This window comes from Falco peregrinus, chromosome 11, assembly GCF_023634155.1.
Source record: "Falco peregrinus isolate bFalPer1 chromosome 11, bFalPer1.pri, whole genome shotgun sequence".
NCBI lineage: Eukaryota > Metazoa > Chordata > Aves > Falconiformes > Falconidae > Falco > Falco peregrinus.
Window position 1 is genome coordinate 2,209,462 of NC_073731.1, and position 24,367 is coordinate 2,233,828.

The window sequence follows — 24,367 nt, forward strand, 5'->3', positions numbered from 1 at the left end:
CATTCTAGTTTGGCCTTTACCCCTGCTAAAATGCCAGACCTGCAATATTTGCAAGTTCCCCCTACTTGTACTGTCTGCAGAAGTTGGCATCTCACAAGACTAGAAGACAGACTGGAGAAGGAAATGGGGGAGAAGCATAGAAGTTCTATATAGCTTACACTTACCCAGGACAAACTTGAACCACTAAAGGATGGTGACTAGTTTTACCATTGATTGAGTAAGAATACCTTTTTGTTTTAAAAAACTGTAATAAATAATTTCTCACACAAAGGCTTGGGGTGACATTCACAATCCTGAATAGTTTAAAGGTTAAGCTACATAAATGCAAGCAATTCTGCCTGATACTGCTGCACTAGGACTGGCAGGTACTGTAAAGTCAAAAAAGCACAGGGAACGCTTTGTATTCAAATAAGGATCAATCCTGTCAGTGTTTGTGCCTTCTGCTGCACCAGTTGCGAAACACTAATGTCTGATCAAAAATGACTACCATCAGGAGATGGAAAAGCATATGGGTCCCGGCAGGCAGCACTTACACCCACATGTAAGAGCTGCCAAGAAAAGAATGATGTGAAGCATGCATACATGTGAAGTGCTAGCTAGAAAGATGTACAGTGGTTGACCACTGCAGTAAGTGACAGTTGAGGATTTTCACTGTACTTTGGAGTTTTTGAAACCATACACTACGTGTATACATGAGGAAAAGCATGCATCAGTACAGGCTTTGCTGTGATGCTCTGTGGGTGGCAGATCAAAGATTTTCTCCCAGATCTTGACTCTCCTGGCAGAAAGGAGCAGGGAAGGGTGGAAGGGCACTAGAAGACACACTGTAAGGGACATTGGTGAGATGTGCAGTGTCCTACTACAGCATGTCCATGTGTACACCACTCTATCCAGGTTCTGCTTCTAGAAGGCATAGTAACCAGCTCCTACCTATCACACAAAACACACAAAAATTCAATGGCTATTTTATAGCTCTAAATTAAGTCATCACGGTATTTACTATGAATTCCCATTTGATTATTTTCACCTCACTGATTTTTTTCCTACTGAAAATCAAATTAATTCTAAAACCAGTAAAATTAATCACATTCTTTTTACAAAGACTCCATTGATAAGACTAAATGCACATGTAATAATTTCTCATAGGCACAAAAGTTGCTTCAATTCAGAAAATACCAACCAATACCACTTAATATACTATACGAGCAACTGAACATGTAGAATATCTATTACATAAACGGATCATTGCTCACATACAAGTGTTTCCAGATTACTATTATAGCTATAAATAGTGTGATAAAAAATTTGACCAGATTCATAAACAACCATCCATACAAGTATCTCAAAATATTAATCTCATTTTTGTTACACTTAAAGGCATAATTATAAAAGAATACTTAGAAACAATTCTAGGCAAAACAATACAAGAAAGAATTACTGACCTGATAGTAAGTTTTAATTTGTTTCACCAAAATAGACAAATTTTGAATCCTTAATGATGCATCGTTGTTCACTTTTTTGTTTATCCTCTGATTAGCAGACTTTGGATTACTGGGGGGAAAAAAAAAAAAGAATTAAACATTCTGAACATTAATCTTTAAAGTTCTCTATATAAAACAAACTGTACAGTTAATATGTTAGTGTAACAACTTCTTGTCTTGGCTACCATGCCTTTTTTTTCCCTCCAGAAGTAAATAAGGAGTTGTGGAAGTAACTACCAAAGGCAGAAATAAATACCTGGAAACATCTGTCCCTGATACAGCTAGTCAGACCAGCACCCTTTTTGGCTATTAACGCAGTATGTAACTGGAAGCACCCATCACAATTACCGGAGAATGAATGGAAGTAGAAAGTTTTTGTGGTTCTGCACTTCTCCACAACCAGCCTCATCCCTGACGGAATACAGAAGGCACAACGCAGCTGTAACGTAAATATTCCAGCACATACTGCAGACATAAGGAATCATTCTCACTGATGCAGACAATTACGAATAACAGAACTCAGTCTGGCTACATTAACAAATGTCTGCATACTGAAAAACTACACAATGTTGTTTTGCTACCATGAAGCACAAAAATAGAATGTAAGTTCTAACTTTTAGAAGAATGAGGAATATGAAATACATCGTGCTAACACACACTATATTATTTTAAATTTATTTACAGATGACTGAAATCTGTCAACAAAGAGATTATTAATTGGAGTTTGTCATGTACTTTCACATTCTACCAGATTTTTCTCTGGTTTATCTTGGCTTCAGAAAAGAAATCAATCCCTTTTTCCTTTACAAAATAGAAAGGATCTGAGGAAATGGAGATGAGTTGCCCTTTTTCAATACCTCATAACATACCAAGTTATTAACCACACACAAAACAGTGTGACAACCATTCATAGTGATTTTTCAAGAAAAACAATGCAGATTCAGTGCAACTCCGCCACAACACCCTGTAAAAAGCTTAGAGAATTCACAAGGGACAGCCCATGTGAAGTTCCTTAACTTTTACAAAGATACTTGATCCAGTTGCACAATGCAACTTTTGATATTTAATGATACTATTGTATTAATGATATTATTGTCAGATAAACATGCAGCTGGCTGGAATACTGCACTCACACAAGAAACTACCAAATTTTCACTGTCGAATTGTAGGTTCCTGCAAGGGTGTGTGTCTGCTGGGTCTGGTTTTATTCAACATTGTCATTAATGATGTAGACAATCAAATACAAAATACACTCACCAGAACTGCTCTTTCCAAAACTTGGGGGGGGAGGGAGCCCCCAAAAACATAAAAACAACCCTCAAAAAAACCCCTTCAAAGACCACTATAGCAATTGAGAACGATCCTGATAAAGTCCAAAAGTGGTGTGACAGCAGTTCAATAACAACTCGTACAGACCAAGGATTATACCTGGGAATCAAAGGCATAAAGAGGAGTAACTTGCTGTAACACAAAAACGACCTGAATCTTGCAGTGGGTACAACCAAATACCAAGGGAAAAGAAATGCCATTGCCAAAAACCCGCTAGTTCATCATTTTTCATACAAGTGTTGTCTAAAAGAGAGGTAGTTACTCTACACATGGTACAGATGATGCTTCGGTTACTAAAAAGTCACACCTTCAGGGAAGGTCTTGTATTTGTACTTTTTCCACAGGTGAATCCCCTGGGTTCTAAGCAGCATGCAAAGGCTCACCACAGGCCCTCCCTCAACTACGTGGGCATACCGTATTGCCAGGTGGTGTACAGGTACACCTGCCCCTGGAGAATGGGAAGTGCCTGTCGAAAAGCACATCCATCACAGAGTGTACACCTGCAGAGTTCCTTAGAAGGACGATGAATGGAGCAGGTTACAGGTCAGCATGAACTGCCCTGGCAGGACACCGAGGACCTGCAACCCAAAAGCCACATGCTACTGATGCACATAAACTGAAGGCTGTGTAGAGGACACAGAAAAAGAATATGCATCTTAGAGAACAAATATATATAGTTTCTTTTGACAAAATATGTAAGTAGTCTATAAGATCATCAATATAAATATGATTCATACATTTCTACACAGATACTCGATTCAGCTGTAACGCATAAGTGTGAAGAACCAATACCTCAAAATGAACTCTTTCCTCTACTCCACTGAACACAGCAGTATCGTGACTTATTTTAACGCAATTTATCACTTCGATACGTAGTTTCACATATTCTTTGTATAAGTGTCACTGTAGACAATACTTACAACTTTTTCATTTAAGTTATCTAAACAAACTTTTATTTGCCTTTTACAGCTTGCTTTGGGTTTAGCACATTAGAATTTTTAAAACATGTATTTATGTCTTTTCTTCAGTTTATTGCTATCAGATTTTCCTGGCTTGTAAGCATGAATAGAAATAACATAAAAAACCACTACTGCAAAAGAAAGTCAGATCATATATAAAACACACTTCCAACACAATCATTTTTTGAAAGAAAAGCAGCAAGCATAGCATCTTTTTTCTCATATATATGAAAGTAAATCCAGGAAAATTAGGACATGGATTCTTACACAGGAAATTGCCTCATTCCTAAATGCTCATCACTACGTTCCTAAAAATATTATTGACAACTGAAGTATATTTTAGGATATATTAACCAAACTGCATGACTAAAATGTCACCTTGGATTTATCAATTCAGCCAACCTACAGTTGCAAAAGAAACTAAATGGGCTAAAAATTATCATACTTTGCAGATGGGCAGAACTGAACTCCTTTCCAAACTGAATTCATTCACATTTCTTAAAATTCAGAAGCGAAAATCCAGGATAAATCCTGCTGACCTGATGGCATACAGAGATCAGCTGAAGTCTCCTATTTCTACATTCATATCTCCAAAAGGCTGATTTGGGCTCTTAATCTTCATCTTTAATCTTAATGACTATCGGATTATCTCCAGGCTTTTTCATCATCTTCAGCAGCGCTTCTACGGCCATACATTTTAGATGACTCTCCCTTTAGAGCACTCAAAACAGTGGGCACTAGTTTCCTGGATATTGTAACAGCTCTTATTTTAGTATCAACACAAAAATTAGTGTGCAACCACAAGAATTCAAAACAGCAATGTCAGAAAAGTTCAGGTGTTACACTTTCTCATTTCAAAAGCTGTACTAGAAAATTTAGACAGATCTCCTAAGAACAAAAACTTTAACATTTGCATAGCACTGAATTTTTGCAATGGCTTGTAAACATAAATCGTTACACACTTTTAAGATAAATTGTTTCTATCCCAATACTACAAATAGGAAATGAACACAGAAACAAATTCCTGAACAACAGCAGAAACAATCAGTGCCGAAGATATCTGTGTGGAGGAGGAAAAAGAAAAGAAGGTGAGGGCAGTGAGAACCCAAGATTTCTTAGGGGACAAATTCTTAGTTCCCCACCTCTGTCACCACTGCCATCTTCATGTTTTGCAGAACAATATTTCACTATGGGGACTTGCACACACCAAAGACACATCACATGAGCACTGTGTTTTATTTGATGATATGAAAATAAAATTTTAAAGTCAGAAGTTATAACATTTGGGCAAGATCAGGAACTCTAAGGTGTCATTATACTTGTACCCGGACTTTGCTCCTGAATACCATCATTTCAAATGATGCACTAAAAGGTACTAATGGAATCTGAACACTTTAGTGGACATTTGGCAACAGTGCTACAGCAAGTGATTCTTATGTTTCATCTTCTCCATCTTAATCCTTAGAAATCCAACAGAAATCAACTCTACCAAATAATGCATTAACAAAGATAACCAGAAATTTGGTGGTATTAGTCTTGTGTCAAAGTTAATGTTGATACATATTAAAGGTACTTTTAATCTTTCAACTACTGTTGAAAATAAAGTAACTTAGTAACTTTATTTCCACCAATCACTCCACATATCCTCCCCCCTGCCTTTTTTTTTTCCCCCCTTTTGTTATGTAGTGTGTATCTTCATCTATCAAAACCAACTCAATGGCTAACACACATTCTTTGTATTTAACAGACATTCCAGTTTTGTTTTGTTTTGGTTTTTTATTATAAAAGTTAAACAGTTTTGGGTCAAAATGATTCATTCTTATATCTGAAAACGGAAAGCATTCAAGTGTTTGGAGATATTTTTTTTTCTTTGGCATTAATTGCAGGAAACTATTTACGAAACTGCAAATTTTGCCGAGAAAACTTGGGCCACAGATGTGCTCTGGAATGGTATCTTTACCACTTGAAAAAAACTCACAGTTCAGTTATACAATACTCTGCTAGTACAGAGTCAAAAATTACAATCAGAACATCAGCCCCAGGACAATGTGGTGCAGAGCAGATTTCTTTTAATAACTTTAAATTTTTCCAAAGATTATGGTGACAGGTCCAACAGAAACCCAAAACTCAAAATTCCCTTAATAGTTTTCAGTTTAACCACTTCCTTTTGAAGATCAATAAAGTTCTGTTACTTAAATATCAGCACTAACACTGCTAAACTCTACCAATCATTTTTAACGTAATTGAACATGTACCCTAAGTAACTCATCAGAACTAGTACTTCTTTGATTTTGTCGCTTTCTTGTAAAGATTGTTGTAGTGGCTCGTTATTCTTCAAACACAGGAGGTAAGTTGCCTTTGAGACTCTCAATCAGTACATGCTTGCAATGACTAGGATGACTTTGACTTAGAAAAAAAAATTTTCTAACTCTTCCCAAAGTGAAAATCTGCTCTCAATACCTTCCAGTGAAAACCAGACTTTAGCTCTGTACACAGTAATTTAAATCTTTCTAACCACGTGATGTCACTGAATGATTATATTTAATAAACACCAAATATTAATAGGCTACCTACTAGAATGACCCACATGTAGAAGCGTAAACGTTTAAAATCGAGGCCACTGAAGAATCCTTCAGTGTTTGTATTTATCAATGTTCCCTAACCTTCAGTCATTGATTTCTAGCTTTCAGATTATGTTTGAACTGTCAGTTTTGGATTGCAATGTACATTGAATAGCCAAGAACAGGCCTGACAGATCACTTCTCACACCATGTCCTGTTACCAAAAGGACTGTGATTAGGTCCTTCAGCAGGACATTATTTTAAAGATAAACTCACCTTCATTCCCACTACTGATAACCAGGCCTCATTCTCTCAAAGCCTCCAACTTTAAAGCTCAGTAGTCTCCTTAATCCACAAAACACCATTTTAAATAATCTTCATTTAGTCAATGTGGTCCATCTCAAGTATTGATGTCTTAATTCGTTCCTCTCAAAGAGGAAATAACATAGCATGACGTTAGCTACACATTTTCTATCACAGGTTGTTTGTGTAATTGTATTTTGTCAGACTGGTCCAAGCCAGGAATAAACATAGTAATTTTCTTACCAAGCATTTGAAATAACTGTATTTCATTAGTTTTTCTCATTAAAGTCCAAATATTTTTCACACAAAGATAAAATTCTAAACATAAATTGCCAAAATCTGTATTGCTTTCAAGAGCACGCATCTTTAAGTTAAATTAGTTGCCAGAAAATATAAAGTATTAGAGATTTTAATAAATTACTTGTATCCCTATGTTGAATTGTTTAATTTTTACGACCAAGAAAATTTTGGTAATAATTACATTTTTATTAATACTAAAAAAATCTGCTTATTAGAATACACTTGGTCCAATACCACTGAAATAAACTAGTACATGGTGTTGGGAATAGAAAAAGATGCAAATGAAATAATTTTGAAAATAAATCTGTTCTAAAATAGACCACTGTAGAAGACAACTTTAGAAAACAGGTTTTTTTAAAAAACATAGGATTCTAGTGGCTACTGTGCTAGTTACACTATAAACATTTTTAAGGCAATGCATGCTCTGAACTCTGAATTGCTCCTTTTATTAGGTGGACACTGAAGTGCTTCAGTGGCAAATAGCCTAGCAAAATAGGGCAAATATGTCTAGAAGTCAATAGGAAGCAGAGCAGTAAAAGATACCCTTAAGCAATTTTACATTTAAGAGCAACCTACTTATGACAAGATACATTAATTTCAATAGCAATAAAAACAGATGAGAGCATCTATCCCAATAATGCATTAGTTTAAAAGTACTGATTACAGAGAACTTCAGTGATTTTGAAATACTATCAGTGTCATTAATTACAGATTGAGACCTCATATAATCAGGGATTATGTGTCTTTAATTTTTCATTGACCAAAATCTATCAGAAATGGGAATGTGATAGCTTAATGGCTTCATGCTTAAATCTATGCAGACTGCAAACCAGTTGTGTCCTCTCTTGCCATCTGTTCCTTGATGGTACTTAATCATTAAGTCTAGTATTACAACAGACCCTAATTTTAAATATATCGTTGTTTGAATGTATTTGTTAAGTACAGCGAAATGCTGAAACAAACACTCTGGGAAAAAAAAAATCTGCACAAGTGTACATCTCAAAGGGTAATAAATATCAACTGTAACTGTGATTTAGCGTACAGTAGCACAGTATTCATTTTTACACATAAACATTGCTTGCCTAATAAAGTTATATTTTTTGTGAAGTCCCTTTCATTGGAATACTGAGGCTCACTCTTGCTCTCTGCCAGATATTTCAATAATTACTGATACCAGAATTTTTTGATAATTTCTAATATTCAAGCAGCATTTCCATTATTTACTGTAAGCAAGAAAATCATCACATACAAAATGTATTTCACAAAGAAATTTGATACAGCAATGTCCTTCTACTGTGAATGTTAAAATATAACCAAGGCCTTCACTGGAAAGTAGTTGACACTCTGTAATTTGCTTTAAACACCTGTAGAGACACCAGACAAAGCAGTACCTTAAGGCAACAAAGTTACCAGAAGCACCTCTGCATATGGGGCAAAAGAAGCAATTTGATCAGTTTTAAAATCATCAATCACAGTCAAAGGGTCAGTCTGCAGGAGTTACAGTATCAAAAAATGGCACAGGTTCTGAAGTACAATATTGTCAGTGTGATCTGAACCTTGTGATCACGCACGTTCTAGAAACACTGGTACAAGACGGCATACATCAAACTCCTCCTGCATCTATCAATCAGTATGATCAATTTCTGCTGCCAAAGAGTATTTCCATACTAAACCTATCAAAAAGATAAAGAAAAAATAAACTGCACTCCTTTTCTATACCTTTGGCATATGTTCATCAGGATTTCTGTGTTGATAGAAATGGATTTAAATGGATGACTTCCCTAAAGAATAATTCACAACACAAACTATCCACTGTTGAAGGGTACAGAGAACTAAATCATTACATTTTTATCTGAAAAACAGATGTCAATAGAATCCTTCCACCTCTTGAAAAACATCATGCAAGACATGCAAGCCCTGAGGCTGCAATGATTGACAATACTGAACGATGTGATGGCCCAGTGGTATTACACAATGCATGCATGACTATTATAACTGCAGAGCCCCAGTTTGACTTGCTGAAGATACAAGGGACGTACGTTCTAGATTTGCTCAAGTGTTCACTTTTGAATCCTACTTAGCCATTGTATCTTTGTGTGCTTACACAGGATCCGGTAAAAGGATGCTCTAATCTTAACTTGCAATAAGCAAGTGGTGTGATTTATACTAACCACCCTTCTCTAACTTTTTAGCAGGCATTTATGACAATCTACCCCTTACTTGTAGAACACCTGTATTTCTACCCCTGGGACAATACTGTTTGAGCAGCGATCACTGCACAGTTAAGATGGTCATGTAGTTCTGCAGACATCTACTCAAACATCTAAAGGTATCATTACAAATGCCAAGATACCCTTTACCACAAAATAAGGTGCGTATTAGCATCTCAATTAAGGACATTTTGCTAACTCTGCACTGACTGACTATATGTACCCAAAGTTCAACAGTTGTATTGAAGGTTTTTTGCCTCATGCCACTGAGTTTTATGAAGTAGGCCTACCCAAAAGCCTTTTGGCCCTTGCACAAAACCCTGCTTCCTAGGATTATGTCCAACACCACGAACTGTTAGGAGGCTGAAGTCCTATATCTACTTAAAAAAAAAAAAAAAACACAACCAAGCAGCCTACAACACATTGACTGGCTGGTGAGGAATCACAGGGAACACTGCCAAGAACATATGAGTAGATACAGAGCATACGCAGCTTTCCCACTCCCTGTCTTAGCTCTGCAGCATCTGACCAGGCTGAACTACTCACAGGGCAGCTGCACAATGCCTAAGCTCTCTTGCTGGCGCTCACTGCAGAGGAGTTGCCTAATTACTCATGGTTGAAGTGAGCTAGAATAGCAGTATCTGAAACAGTGCCACAAGCCCTTACACCGAGGAACCTTGTCTCTCCCTTCTCCATCAATATGGACCTGCTGCACCTCATGACCTCAGAGCTGCTCTGACCAACAACCGCTCTGCTGGTTGGTCTTACTGTTAGTGATTACGATTACTATTTGCACGAAGAGACATCCCCTCACATCTGTACGCTCGCAGGTTTACACATCAATGTGCACACAGTCAGACAAAATCATAGTAGATTCAAGAGGTGTGGTGACTGATCTGTAGTTTCTCCCTCCCAGGGTTTTAAAGAAAGCAGAATCCAGAAGAGCCCAGATTTAGTGGATGTGCTTTCTCTTTTCCTTAACATTGATAAGGAAAAGCAAAATGTAGGAGAAAATAAGACATGAAATAAAATAGGTCAACAGTCATTTACTCAGAACACACTTGCTTCACTGAATTAACATAACCCCCAAAATCCGTAACTTCTAAACACAGAAAGCAACAGCTGTCTTTATCATCAGATAGTATGAGACAACTTTACTACTATTGCTTCAACTTGACTCAGATGTATACTTTTTACATAATACCTTTTAGTGTGATGGGAAAAGTAAGTTTTCTGCCAAAGATTGAAAATAGGGAATCACTTACTACACCAAGGAACCTGGGTGAGTGTCCTGCAACAATCAATGAGAATGTGGAGTAGCCTCTGCTCCACAGCCAGCAAAAGGTATGCTGGCAACCGCCACATTAAAAAGTTTCACTGATTGAAAGGAAAATCTCTAAGTTTCAGAGTGTCACAGAACACTTAGCACTGTCACACAAAATAAACACTCCTGAGTATTAAATAACTCAGAATTCCTAGAAGAAGCGACTTTAGAAACAAAACTTTTTTTGAGCAAACAGATGAGAACCAGAAAGCCTGACAAACACTCTTTACTACTTCAGCAAACCTAAGTATCTTAAAAGGGTCATCTTGTTGGGGGGTTTTTTGGTTGTTTTTTTTTTTTGGGGGGGGGGGGAGTGTGGGGGGTGGGGGGTGTGGTCATTGCTAAAGGCCTAGTATCAACTATTGTCTGAAAAGGTAGAATTAGACTGTAGTACTTGCACTACACTACTTTCCATATTAAAACAAAAAGGCAGCAAGAGGACAGAGTCCACAAAGGACAAGCAAGAAAGGAGATGGATATTCCACAGAAAGTTTGGCTTTCTACTTTAAGCATTATGTGTTTTTTTCCCTTTTGGGGTGAGGGGGTTTTACTTCTGAAATGAGTTCAAATGTTAAGATCTATTCAGTCCAACACTAATTAACAGAGTGACTGAAAACTATCTGACTTTGTGATTAACACCTCAATGTAACTGACCATTAAAACACTGCAAACATTCACACCCACAATAATCCTGTGACAACAGTAAGATTAGCTTCACATAAGTAAGCACGTTCAGATTTGGATCACAAGGTGCAGCGTGACTTGATACCAGAGGGCAATAAAGTGAGAAAATGTTTTTACCATCTACCTTGGAAAGAACATTCTGCAGACATACAGGTAAGTAGTTTGGAAGAAACATCAGAAACAGTTATACAAGAAACAGAATAGAGCCAGCAAGTTGTCATCACAGATAGGAAGCAGCGAGCAGCACAGAAGGAAAGCAAACAAGCACTTATTGCCCTCAGCAAATGACATTTGCGGAGCTAACACACTTACCAAGATATGTAAAATATATTAATGTAAGGGAAAGTAATGTAAGCAGGATTTAAAAGCAACACACATTTATAAAGTCTTCTTCATTTAAGCTTAAAAATAACCTCTTAAAAGATTATTGTTTGTATATACAAGTTTTTCTCTTCTACTCTAACCAACTTCCAACACAACAGCATGGGCTTTGCTTTATTTGATAATCACAGCACTACCTTATAGTAGAACTTGGAAAGATGTTCATTCATTTTATCCTTTACTCTGAACTCTGCTGAAGCTATAAATTCTCAAAAATAATTAGTTAGTTCTTTGAATTCAAAATTGCCTGACCATAGGTAAACATCGCACCCAGTAGTCAAAAATGCATGAAATACTGATGTGAGATCAGTCTAATGAGATGACATCAAAGCTACCTGACTATTGCACTTTTAGTGACTAAAAAGATCTTAAGTTGTAAAAACAGTGCCACATAGATTTCCGTTACATACTTTAGGTTAGAACATTATGACTCTAGAATTTCCCTTTCTTACCAAGCACAATAAACCTTCTCTAAGTAAATCAATAAAATATACATCTTCATCTTTTTCCTTACAAATTTTTAGACCACCAAGTGACAGATCTGAGCCCTTTGTATAGATTATTACCAAGAATGACACAAATTCAAATACAATGGATAGAAGGGGATTGCCAAAGCCAGTAAGTTGCATTTCTTGTAAAAATTTTATCTATGTGAACAGCTTCACTGCTTCAGCACACTAGCTGAAATGTGTTATACATTGTGCATGTGCATCAATTCATGTGCAAGCTCCTACTGAATTAGATACAAATAGAACAGTACATGAAGGACCTTACCCCTATTAACTACCAAAGCTACAAGGTAAACATACATATAAGGGCCTGTAAAAGTGCAATTTTTCATCTTAAAACATAAATATTAATATTCTTGCTAAGATGCAAACAAGCACTTTGTAAGTATGACACCTGTCTACATTCTATCATACATCAACTAGTATCTGTATTTTGTTTCTGTCTGGCATACACAATGCCCTGAATATATAGCAAGTATATTCCCAAAATACCAGGAAGTGACACCAGACTTTTTTTTGCTCAAGGGCTTAATTAAGAAAAACAGGTATCACACAAACAATAAAGACCAAATATTTCCCTGCAGTTTAAAATAAGATTAATTTCTGTAATAAACCTAAGTGGACTCTATCTCCTATCAGTATAGAAAAGGAAACAATTTTCAAGTATATCTAAACATGCAACATGAAGTTTCAATCAACAGCCAGGAATATGATACAAGCTGCTTATGAGTTCATCCCTTACTATTTCCCAATCCAAAAATACAACACAAGATAATTTTTGCATTTTCCTCAGAGTAAGCTAATGGGAAAACATACCAACAGAGTTTGGGTCCAGCAGTAGCCTTGCTTTGATTCAGTGCCTTAACATCAGTTAGTCTGATGAAAGAAAGTGGGGGCATTTTTTAAATACTGCTTAAAAACAACTGTCTCAGAGGCCCTGCCTCTTTGGAGCGTAAATACAGGGCTCTCTAAAACAAAGCAAACAAACAAACAGAGACTCCCACACAGTTATTACCAAATAATCTCTGACCACTGAGGTCATGTGCTCTAACAAAGCAACATTTTGAAAAAAAGTCTTGATCCCTGAATAATTACTACAAAGGAAAAAAGTCGCACAGTGTAAAAGGCAAGGAAGGGAACAAATTGGTATTTGGTTTACAGAAAAAGGAGGAGGAACCAAAAATAAGAATAACATATGAAAGAACACAAAGCTAAAAAGCCCCTTCTTCACAGAACAAACAAATGAGGAAAATCTAGAAGCTTCACAAAGTTAGCATAGAATTAAGATGCGCCTGATTTAGCAACCAGTTTGTCAGTTAACTAGCTTAGTTTTTAAAAGAAAAACCAGAGCACAGCAATACTTTGCAAAGGTTTGTGGTATAGAGATCCCCAAACTAGCCATATGACCTGAAGAAATATAGCCTTGCCAGCGAAAGATGCGAGCTGATCAGCTTAGGTAAGGTATTCGTAGCTGACTTAAAACTGGAATTTACTGCTGCTGTGCTACCAAGAAATATGGCAACATTGTAGGGTAGCTTAAGGTGTCTCAGCCACCTGAGCAAACTGACCTTTCTGGTATAAAAATCAGAGCAAAACAAGTTGTGTATTGCCTTTCCTTACAACACAGGGAGACAGAACGCTGGCCACACAGAAGCAGAGGCAGGTAAAGAGCAAAGCCAGCCCTGCAAACAGAAATACTACAGGCAGCCATAACCGGAACTGCAAAGCTCACCCAGCCTCAACTCTGGGTGCTGCTAAGGTCAAACGATGCTTAGATGAGCCAGCCACTCAGCCATCACCCCGAATGGCTAAAGCTCGCAGCACAGCTGCTAGCATGAAGCTGGGAGATGTCTTCCTCTTGCTCAGAGTCACACTCATAGCATTCCCCACATGGTCCTGTGATTTCAGCTAAAGCCACCTCTGCCCTATGTAACAGCAGCTCTGTTCAGCAGTGCTGCACTGTGCTCTGTGGCTGTATCTGCTCTGTTACCTCACACAAGCATCTCTGCCCTGCAGTCTTCAATGTAGTATAAACGTGTCTTTATATATAAAACAGCCTTTACTGAGCTATGTCTTAGGAGACAGCTTGCCAGCACACTCATAACTTAATTTTCTTGACGATGAAACATACAAAATATATGCCTAGAAAGCTACGAGTAAGTTTATTTAGTTTTTTCATAGAGTGCTTTGAAACAGCACATAGAATGTGAGTGAAATGCAAAATACTCTGAAAATAAAAATATAATGCCATAGTGAAAATACATTGTTTCCTTGACAGAGTATTTTCAATGCTGGAACAAGTTACTTTGATACTAGATCTTCCAACTAAGGTTGTTATTTATGGAAGAGGTGGATACACTCAATAAAGCACCTTTGTATGTATTAAGAAATGTTTTTTAACACAAACTTTTATTCCCTGGCCCCAGCTGCTAGCCTAAACTAAGGATGGCCTAAGCAGTATGCCACCAAAAGAAATAAGGAGACAAAGACAGCTATGCAAGATAGCACCAGAAGAAGAAAACAAAGAAGTGGATGTATACATGCAAAGGAAGATTAGGTTCTTTACTTCCTAATCTTCAAAATGCTGTAAGAAACAAGAATGAACCACAGAATAGTGGGCTGCATGGAAATAAATCACAGCAGACAGGATGAAGGAGAATGGGCATCACCTGTGGAAAAGGGGAAAAAAGTATAAAAAACGTAGTAAAATGGAGACATAAGCAAATATCAAACACTGTAAGCATTCCACATTGACCCACACTCTTTTTCCCTTTAGCTGTCAAAAAGCCAAGCATCTCAGAAGTATCAGCCAACATCCACTTCATCTGCCCAATATAAGTCTCCCTGCATGCAGATATTCAAGTCCAAAATTAATCATCATTACACTATAAGAACTATCTTTTCCTTTTTTGTAATCAAAAGGTTCCAATACCAAGAATCTTGACCACAGTGCACACTGTGCTGAACCAATTTATTAACAAATTTGTTTCTTAATTAAAAAAAAAAAAGTGTTTTAAGTTCAGCTTTCCTTAAGAAAAGTTTAGGCCATACTGCTGCAGAACCACCCTTAAGAAGAACAACTCTCACAAACGACTAGAGTGACATCTACCTCACATCTGTGGAGGCCTTTCAGAGCACGTCTGAAAACTGTAAATCAAATCCATTTGCTTCATGAAAGTGAGAAAGGTGCAGAATTTTTTCTGGGATATGTGCTTGTATTTTTACTGCCAAACCCACCAATTTAATTTACCCCAAAACTTTTTTCCATTTCCCTGCCCCGACAGAACCTGGCTAAAGCTGCCTCTTGCTATTTGGTCTTCTTCACCAGAAAGAGTTAATTGGAGTGCATGTTCCTGCACTCTTTCACAGAGCCAGGCAGCTGGCTCAAGCACTAGAGATGGAGTCCAGTTTTCAGGAAAAGATATAGGCCAGAAGTATGGGCTGGCAAGCTCAACTGTTTGGAAAAAAGCGAACTAAAGACTAGGAGCTCAGAATAGGAGTCAGTGAAGCAGTCTACACATTCTAGGCACACACCACTAGAGCAGTGGAAGGAAACAGTCAGCTGCTACACCTGGAAAATTCTATGGGCATGAAAGGACTGCATGTGGATCCAGTCAGTGAAAAACAGTGGGAGAACAGCAAATGGGAGAAAAACAGGAGCATAATAAAATATTTCATCCTTTGAAGTAATTTTCAGCATGTCTGGATACAGCAGTGGATAGTATTGAGTAATATATTCAATGAAGACAAACGTTATGAATGGAAGACTGTGATGAAAGTGGACAGGTTCTCCAGACAGTGGATTAAATGAACTCAGTTTCAGAGTTTGGTTCTATATATTACATATTCTGCGTACAGTATTGTCCAATAGTTCCTTTAAAACTGACCAATTTCCACAAATACATAGTGTAGTAAAATAAAACTATTAAAACTGTAATATGGTTTTGAGTGTTTGTTACTTGACCAAATATTAATGGTGGTGCTAAATGTAATGAAAGTCCCCATCTTGCAAGTACTTGCAGTTGTCTATTTTTGTTCAAAGAACCCAGTAAGACTCTTGTTAGTTTGGGAACCACAGTTTGTACTATGAGACAAACTTCTTACACAATCCTACTGGAATTCAATTAACAAGTATCAGAGAACAAAACCTATTAGAAATGAAAATTAAACACACTCAGAAAACGAGTGTGTTTGTAAGAATACCTTGATCTTTTGGGATCAAAAGAAGGGTATATAAACACTACAGTGCTAAAACAACAACAAAAAAAAATAAAATGAGGTGTTGTTAGTCAGGTTCTAGAAAAATACATCTAGGACAGCTAAGAATCATCTTACTGTAATTGCACCATTTGTTTTAGTAGCATACACATTTTACTCAAGCACATGAGCACTTCATAACGTCAGAAGTATTATGATATAGAGGTATATTAAAGGTATGAAGTATTCTTGGTATGTTCCTTCACGTCCCTGCCACAGCAGAACACCACTGCAGTGGATCTCTTGCTTTCTGATTTATTTCCAAGAAGCATGACCCCTTTTTGTATCAAAGAACACACAGATAAAGGCTCAGATTTAGAAAGACAGATGGGTTTCTATCCAGAAGTATCAGATACTGACTGATCCCAGCAGAAGGTAGGTAATCAAATACTTTTGAAGAACTGGACCTAAATTTAAAGGGGAAATGAGAGAAATTCTCTCAAGTTAGGGGCTGATATTGAAACACAGGAATTCTCCACATGTAAAAATAAAACAGAATTTAAAAAAAAATATTAAATTGGTGTGTAACATGTCTAGCAAAGGAAGAGCTCTTCAGATGTATTTGGATACCAAACGGAATCTGTGTATTTTCCCATGTACTAAAACGTTCAAAAAATCAAAAGCAAAAGACATACAAGAATATAATGAATTATTCTTTCTCATATATGAGGTACTAATAAATTCAATGCTGATAAAACCTGACCACCTCCACACCATTATCCTGCAACTATTCCAATGCTGACATCTATTTCCTGTATCTGAATCATGACAATCATTGAAAATAACTTCGGTGCAGACAAGCACAAGGCGGGAGAAATGCTGTACTAACAAACTCTTACTTGCAGCTGAAGGTAGGCAGAATTAACTCTTTTTAAACTGAACAAAAAGCTTTCTCTAAGTAACAATGTCACTTTTTTTGATAGCATAACTGTTTACAAACCTTTCTCTAAGTAACAACACCACTTTTTCTGATTGTGTAACTGTTTACAAACCATGCTCAACACTTTTATGGTCACAGAATTTGTTTTTCAACATTCGGCAAAAATAATGTAAGTATTAAAAGTATGTATAAAGCAGCACCACAGCACCTCTAACAGCCTCTACTTGTTCAATCCTTTAAGGCCCTTTAAAGCATCTGCAATGGCTTTCCAACCATAGGAACCAACCTACACCACAACCACATGACAAAGCCCTTAGTTGACAGGTATACACTAGCTGTATTCTCACACCAAAACACGAACAACCTGAAGTATCTCAAAACTAGTCTAAATAGTAAGCACCATATAACACAACTCATGTAAAAAAAACACTCATGTAAAAAACCCCAATTTCTAGTGGTGCTTTCCACATATTTCTACAAACGGCACTCCTGGTGACTTCTGCAAGCACATTTCTCTATAGCTTCAAGCTCCTAACCACAGACCTCTAGTTCTCATGTGAAGTACGTAATTGAGAGCTTTTAAAAAAACAAAACAACCCTCAACATTCTGAAGAAAAACATTTTCCTTTTGAAGTCACATGATACAAATTTTTCTGCCACATTTCCTCAACATATGGTAGTAAAGACTGAAAGAAAAAAAAAAGGAAATGGAAAATACTGCAAGTTATATTGATAATTGGTCAGATCTGCGCCTCTTAAATGTTTTTGCAAATGAGGACACATTCAATGGTGGATATTCAAAGTGAATAGGACTAGAAGTTAACACAGGCTTCCACAGTGACTACACTACAGATAGAATTAGTCTGCAAAACATGAAAAAATGTTTCCCCCCTTTCAATCCTGGCAAATAACCCAAAACAAACTAAACATCCCCAAAGAAAGAATACAGTTCTGGAAACTTCAATTCTAAGTAGTAGTCAATCATAATACACTTCAGTCACCCCAAAAAATTTTAAATAAAATACACCTTCCAGTATAGTTACATATTTCTAAAATCAGTTTTATTTGTACACCAGTTTATTTACACACAAACTACCTTAAACTAGAGGTGTAATTGTTCTGACTACTATTTATTTGAAACTTGTATCTCTCATGTGGGTTGTTTTGTGGGGGTTTTTTTATACATACACACACAACTCCTAAGCAAACTACAGTAATCATGATATAGGGTCAAAAATGCACAAAGCCAAAACCAAATTCAACACACAGTGCCTTAAGCATGGGAATGATCCCTCTTGGCAGCTTTCCATTTTACATATATGTATCCCACATATGTATCAGATATCAACTTATACTCTTAGTATTGAAAAAAATTACTGATAAAGTTTAATTTCAAGATTATATTCTTTGAAATCACCTTGTTTCAGTTCCAGTACTAAATGTGCCTTCCAGCTGTCAAACATTTTCACCAAGCGGAAGCTCTATGTGTTAAATGCATAGTCGTAATTGACAAGCTACTTAATTTGTGTAGTCCAAAAAAGTAAAAATTGCAAAATAAAAATAGTATGCTTCAGTGAATGTATCACTTGAAATTCTTATGAAAATATGCCAGAAATACACTCAAGATTTTTTTCAAAAATTTCAATTTCACCAGGTTTTCCATGTTTCTCAGTATTACAGAAATGAATACTTGACATTTTAGTTGCACAATAGTAGGTGACAAAGAAAATACTGGTTTCAAAAGCATGTGAATTCAAACTTAAACATGGTAACATGCAGATCTTTTCACACAGATTAGTTATACAAGCTGAATCCCAACAGCAAAAGCTTTTAAAGTCCTAAAGATGAGTAAAACTATAAACAGAGTAAAAGGTTGCCCATCACTGAGCAGTGTTCCTGCTCAGTCATCACTGAGCTGCCAACACAAGCTGCTCGTGCACTGATGTATCCATCCAGACATACATAAGCCTACATTTTTTCATACCTATACAAAAGATATGTCTCTGTAAAGACCTATAATGTTTAAAAAAAAAGTATGGATACTTTTTTCCACTAGTAACACCTTTATGATTCTATCACTAGACACTTGACAGAGGTGCTACTCTCTAGCATTACAGTAGCAGGCAACATTCCAGTCAAAACTGTGATTAACAGAAAGTAGTTATAAAGAACTTTTTCTAACCATCAGTTTCCAATAAACAATTTATAAAACCATGTAAAAATGTTTCTTCTGCAGTTCATACCCAGAAAACATTCTATACTCACAATTAAAGCATTAGCTTTACTGCACAACTGCTATCTACTCTAATTTGGAACTGTGAAAAATGAAAAGGAAGGAGTTAAAGAATGGTCCATTTGCTCAGTAAACAACATTATGTGACTAGCATACGATCCTTAAGTTATGTGTCACATGAACTAAGATATGTATTAGAATCTTATTAGCCAAGCAAATTTATTCAGAATTTTGTTTATGAGCGTGACTTACAGTAGAATGAACCTTTATGCTTCTCAGTGGAAATCTGGGAAACTATTTACAGTCATCCAATTTTCCAGTAAGTTCTACATATCATGATTCAGCCAGTATTACACTGTACATCCTGCAAATACATCACTTGGACATTAAACTGTAAAGAGTATCTGCTATGCTTTGAAGTCTCCTCTTAACTGACCACATGACTCCTTCAAGTATAAAAGAAATCAATTTAAGGTCAATGTAGGGGGGAAAAGTTTTCATAAGAAAGCAAAACATACACAAGAAACAAGATGACAGTGAAAAAATAAAGCCAAGGCACAATTTGCAGACTTACATTTGCAGCATGACTTCGTTCAGAAACACGCCATCCACTAGCGCCACATATTCTTCCAGGTTGGTCCCATTTCCTCCAGCTAACGGTCCAAACGTCTTAACCTAAAACATAATCATCACCACCGTGACACTAACGCCACCTTACTCTCTGCCGCAAGGCATTTATCTTCAAACAATGAGCAAATGAATAGTGTGTGAGGAAAAATGAATGCTTACCCAGGTGACAAGAGGGCTAGACATGAACTGCTCCAAAAGGGGTGTGAATATTTCGTTCTCCATTTTACAAAAAAATTAACATCAATGTAGCTCCTCTGATGCAAAAAATATGAAAGTCCTTCACTGTAGCAACTCTCTGAAATGCTCCAAGGATTTAGCTGAAGTAAGCGAACCCCATTTTCACCAAGCAATGCAACAGCAACAACAAAAAAGTCAGTGCACTGGTAACTGGGATTTGTCTTCCTCTTTCAAGAAAAAATGCATCTGAAAGTCCATCTACACGTATTTCAGCCTTTCCATTGATGTCTCTCCCTTCCTACATACCGAACGGGTAGAAGGAAGGAAGGGAAGAAAAGAGGGAGGCTGCCTAGCTACTGGGATTCTGCATCAGACAAAAAAAGAAAGGAAGGAAAAATCTGCTTCAGCAGCGGCAGCACCTCAGAAAGGAAGGAGAAATTCCAGTAAAACTCTGCAAGCTCATCCTGCCCCTTCCTCACAAAAAAAGAAATCCAGGCGAGGGCAGGCAAAGAGGAGCAGGGACCCCCACCCCCACTCACAGCAAAGCCCCCCCGGCTGCTACTGCACACAAGAGAATCCCGCTGCCCCCCACCCACCCCCGCAATGGCACAGGCAGCCCACAGAGAGGGAACCAGCCCCCAGCAGGGATGAGAGGCTATTTTAAATCAGTTCCCTTTTTTAACCCCTTCCCTTTTCCACTAAACTACGGCGCAAGACAGCGACAGGACCGGCACGCGCCGCCTCGCCTCACAACCTCGCCCTTCCCCCCCACCACCCGCCCCCCGTCCTCTCCCCTCGCCCCCCGGGTCCCCGCCGCCCCCAGAGCCCCCCAGCCCTGACGCCCAGCTCCAGCTGTTCGCCTGCCGCCCGCCACAGGCTCCCGCGGCACCAGCTCCGCTGCCCACCCCTTCTCCCAAATAACGGCCACCTCGCCTCAGCCAGGCCGGCCGTGCCGCATCACTCGCCCCCTCTTCCCTCCCACACCGACGGGCGGTTCCAGCGTATGGATCCCTCCGCACCGGTCTGCGTGCGGCAGCCGGTTATCCCTCCGCCAGCCCGGGTCCCGCCGCCCTCAACCGCCGCTCGGGGATGGCGGCGCAATTAGAAAGAGGCGGGGCCGGCGGGAACCGCTGCAGGACTCGTGCACGGGCGCTGCGGCGACGGCGGCGCGCGAGCCCAACGGCCGCGCCGCGTGAGGCGGGAGGGCGGGAGCCGGCGGGCCTCTGCCCCGCAGCGCCGTGAGGAGAAGTGGCGGGGTCCGGCGTGCGTAGGTCTGCCCTCGCCCCGGGGCGCGGGAAGGGAGGTGGATGCTCTTCGATTCCCCCTGTGAGGGAAAAAAGGTGCCGGTGAGGAAGAAAGGGGGGGGGGGGGGGGGGGGGAAGGGGAGTCGCTGACGCCCTTGAAGAGAAAAATGAGGGTTTATGGCCCGATCCGCCCCCCAGCCACACACTCCCGCCAGCCGGGGAGGGAGGACAGGTTTTCTCCTGAGGTGAAATCCAGACACACCACGTTAACGCAAAATCCAGCTTTCTGGAGAGGTTTAGCGGGGGCAGAGGAGCACAGGGAGGGGGGCGACCTGGTTACAGAAAAGCAAATGATGACAAGCAATTTGCTTGCCTAAGCTATTGTCCTTAAGCTATCTCCTGCCACTTGGGTTTCAAATCTCCAATGCTGCATCAACATACGGGACCGTATCTGCTTAATAGATCATGTAGTTTATTGACAAAGCATTTTGCAAAAATCTCAAGCTAAGTCCAGCTTCTCTCCTATGTAGTATAAATTACATTGCAGCAGAATTTTTCCAAATACCTTTAGTTTTACACACCCAGTAAAAAAAAAAAAAAAGACACCACAAAACAGTGCAGTAAAAGTGACTGAAATTAAGTCCTTTTGGAAAGACATCATAGTAACAGCTAAACAGATTAGGGTTTTTAACCCAAAACTGGATAGTGTTTGTCCTAATGGTCCAAGATTAGGAAAAAATTCCAGTCCTAAGCTTTTCCCCATATGTGAAACTGAATAAAATGTCCATGTAAAAGATGTTAAAAAAATTATAGACCTTGAAATATTAGTATGTAATTTGTATTCCAGGGATTTATTTTTTAAAAACAAAGTTGTATAGTTAAAAGTGACTTTGTTTTGATTCTCACAATTATACATTTTCAGCAAAAATCAAGTCATTCCCTTCCAAGACAGGTCTTTAGAGTGAACTGGTAGTCCTCCTGTGAAACAAAAGAAATAAGGAAGGGAAAATCTGCAGTCGTGGATCTGAATAAGAATCTGGTGATCCAGTGGGTGAAATAACTGCCAATAAACTACTAGTCCTTAAAGGCAACTACAAAAGCATTTTTGTAAAAGCCTGACTAACCAACCGCTAAACTCCCTGTTTCTGGCAACAGTATATAATTGCAATTGTGCATGCAGTACTTACTATGGAACTTCCCTGGCTCATCAGTTTGTTCTTGTGTGCTCTAATTAGGCAGTAATGACTTTGGCATAAAGCAGTTTCTAGGAATTAAGAGACTGGCTAGTAGAAGTTGATAGCCCATGTAGTAGTCACATGTTAGTAACACCAGCTGGCTCATGAGTTCCTGAAAAACATTTTCTACTGAGATTTCATAACATAGAGATGAAGATTTCATTAAACAGTTTTTACTTCCATCCACACCATGCAGTTTGCATGCATTCTCAGCATTGCTGGTTGTCACTGTTCCTTCAGAAAGCCTATTATATTTTAGAGAAATATTGCATAATATCTTCATGAAACACATTGTAAGCAGTTTTGTCTTACATGATTTACAGTTCCTTATTAGAACTGACAATTAGTACAAGAGAAAATTTCAGACAAGGTATCCAGAAACATTCATGTGAGTTTTGGTTTGTTGTTTGGGGTTTTTTTTCAGACTAAGAGCCTCAAAACCTGTGAAGAAGCTCTATAGTTTCTGTAGCTTACACTTTGTCAAACCAAGTGCAAGAATTATTTACCTCATTTTCACATATATAGATATCAATCAGAACGAATTGCTGAAAGGGTAGCTATTTACAATGTAGTAATAGCTAGAGGAAATTGGACGAGCTAGAGGTTATTCAGTTGTCTTTGGTGTTCATCACATAGGCACTGGCAGGATACCTCTACATGGCAGGGACATTGTTAGTACCTACTGGTATAGCCAGGCTTGTTTGGCTGTGGCTTTCCTGGACCAGCTCGCTTGCTTGTGCTCAACCACAGAGAGATTCAAACTAGTTATTTAAAATGCAGCCACATAAGGGAGGTGAGACAACTTGCCATAGGACGGGAAGCTGTCTACCTTTAATTGCTGAGCCCTTGCTTCACAGACAACCCTTGAAATGAAGTAAAAGGTAGAAAGAATTCTTCGTCTCGAGTTGTTTTTCTGATTCCAAACTGAATATGGAAGGCATCCATTTTTAGCATAGCTGTCAGGAGTCTTCAGGACTATTGATCCAGGAAATGCTAAGAAGTCACAGCTGCACTTCAAGTGGCAGGGCAATATCACTATAATCTGTAGCTTGTGATATATTTGGCCGCATTGGTTTAGCACTTTTTACGTGGGAAGATTCCTAAAAACAAGTTTGATGACTACATTTTCTAGTGATAAGTCCCAGAACTTTGTTACTGCAATTCAGAACCGGCTGAGGAAGTTGGCAACCTGAGTTAGAAATAGAGAAAGCTCGTGGCTGCTTATGTCTCAAAGTGGGAACTGACTGAAATCCTCCTCCCTCCACTCCTTCACCCCCTAGGGTGGAACTGGATGCTCAGCTGTCTGGTGAAGTGTATGCTTAGACCAGTACCACTTCCTAAGTTAGCAAACCAGCGGGCCACCTCAGATAGTAAGAACCCATCTTTGTGCCTCTCCTCTCATAATCCCAGAACTGTACACCTCCTAAAAATCACACTCCTAGCTTTCAAATTTCATTAGTGTATATGCAGCTTTCCTAAATGATATGATTCAATTTGAAATTATATCTCTATCTTCCCCTTGGAAAGTAACATATTCTATTTTGGCTATAGTAGAAGCAATAAGATAGTTTGAATTATTCTTTTACTTTGAAACACTAGGTTTAGTAATAATTTTCCTGCATTTAAGTTTTAATAGTTTAAACTATTCTAGAAATGCATATTCTGGAATA

General features: G+C 38.3%; 1 protein-coding gene across 14 annotated transcripts in view; it reads right to left on the reverse strand.

The window, feature by feature from the left end:
• CCDC88A (coiled-coil domain containing 88A) overlaps positions 1 to 21,303 on the reverse strand; it is a 79,939-nt gene extending 58,636 nt beyond the window's left edge. For 8 of the 14 annotated variants that reach the window (XM_005238578.4, XM_027788398.2, XM_027788396.2 and 5 more), the window contains exons 1-3: positions 20,201 to 20,758; positions 19,986 to 20,086; positions 1,443 to 1,551 (exon numbers count right to left, since the gene is read on the reverse strand). In XM_005238578.4, coding sequence (XP_005238635.2) covers positions 1,443 to 1,551; positions 19,986 to 20,086; positions 20,201 to 20,263 — 273 coding nt within the window. In that variant the 5' untranslated portion in view covers positions 20,264 to 20,758. Of the gene's footprint in view, positions 1 to 1,442; positions 1,552 to 19,985; positions 20,087 to 20,200; positions 20,760 to 21,123 lie in introns of those variants that run through there. The other 6 variants (XM_027788397.2, XM_027788390.2, XM_027788391.2 and 3 more) reach the window with 3 other exon arrangements.
• Between the last annotated feature and the right edge of the window lie 3,064 nt (positions 21,304 to 24,367).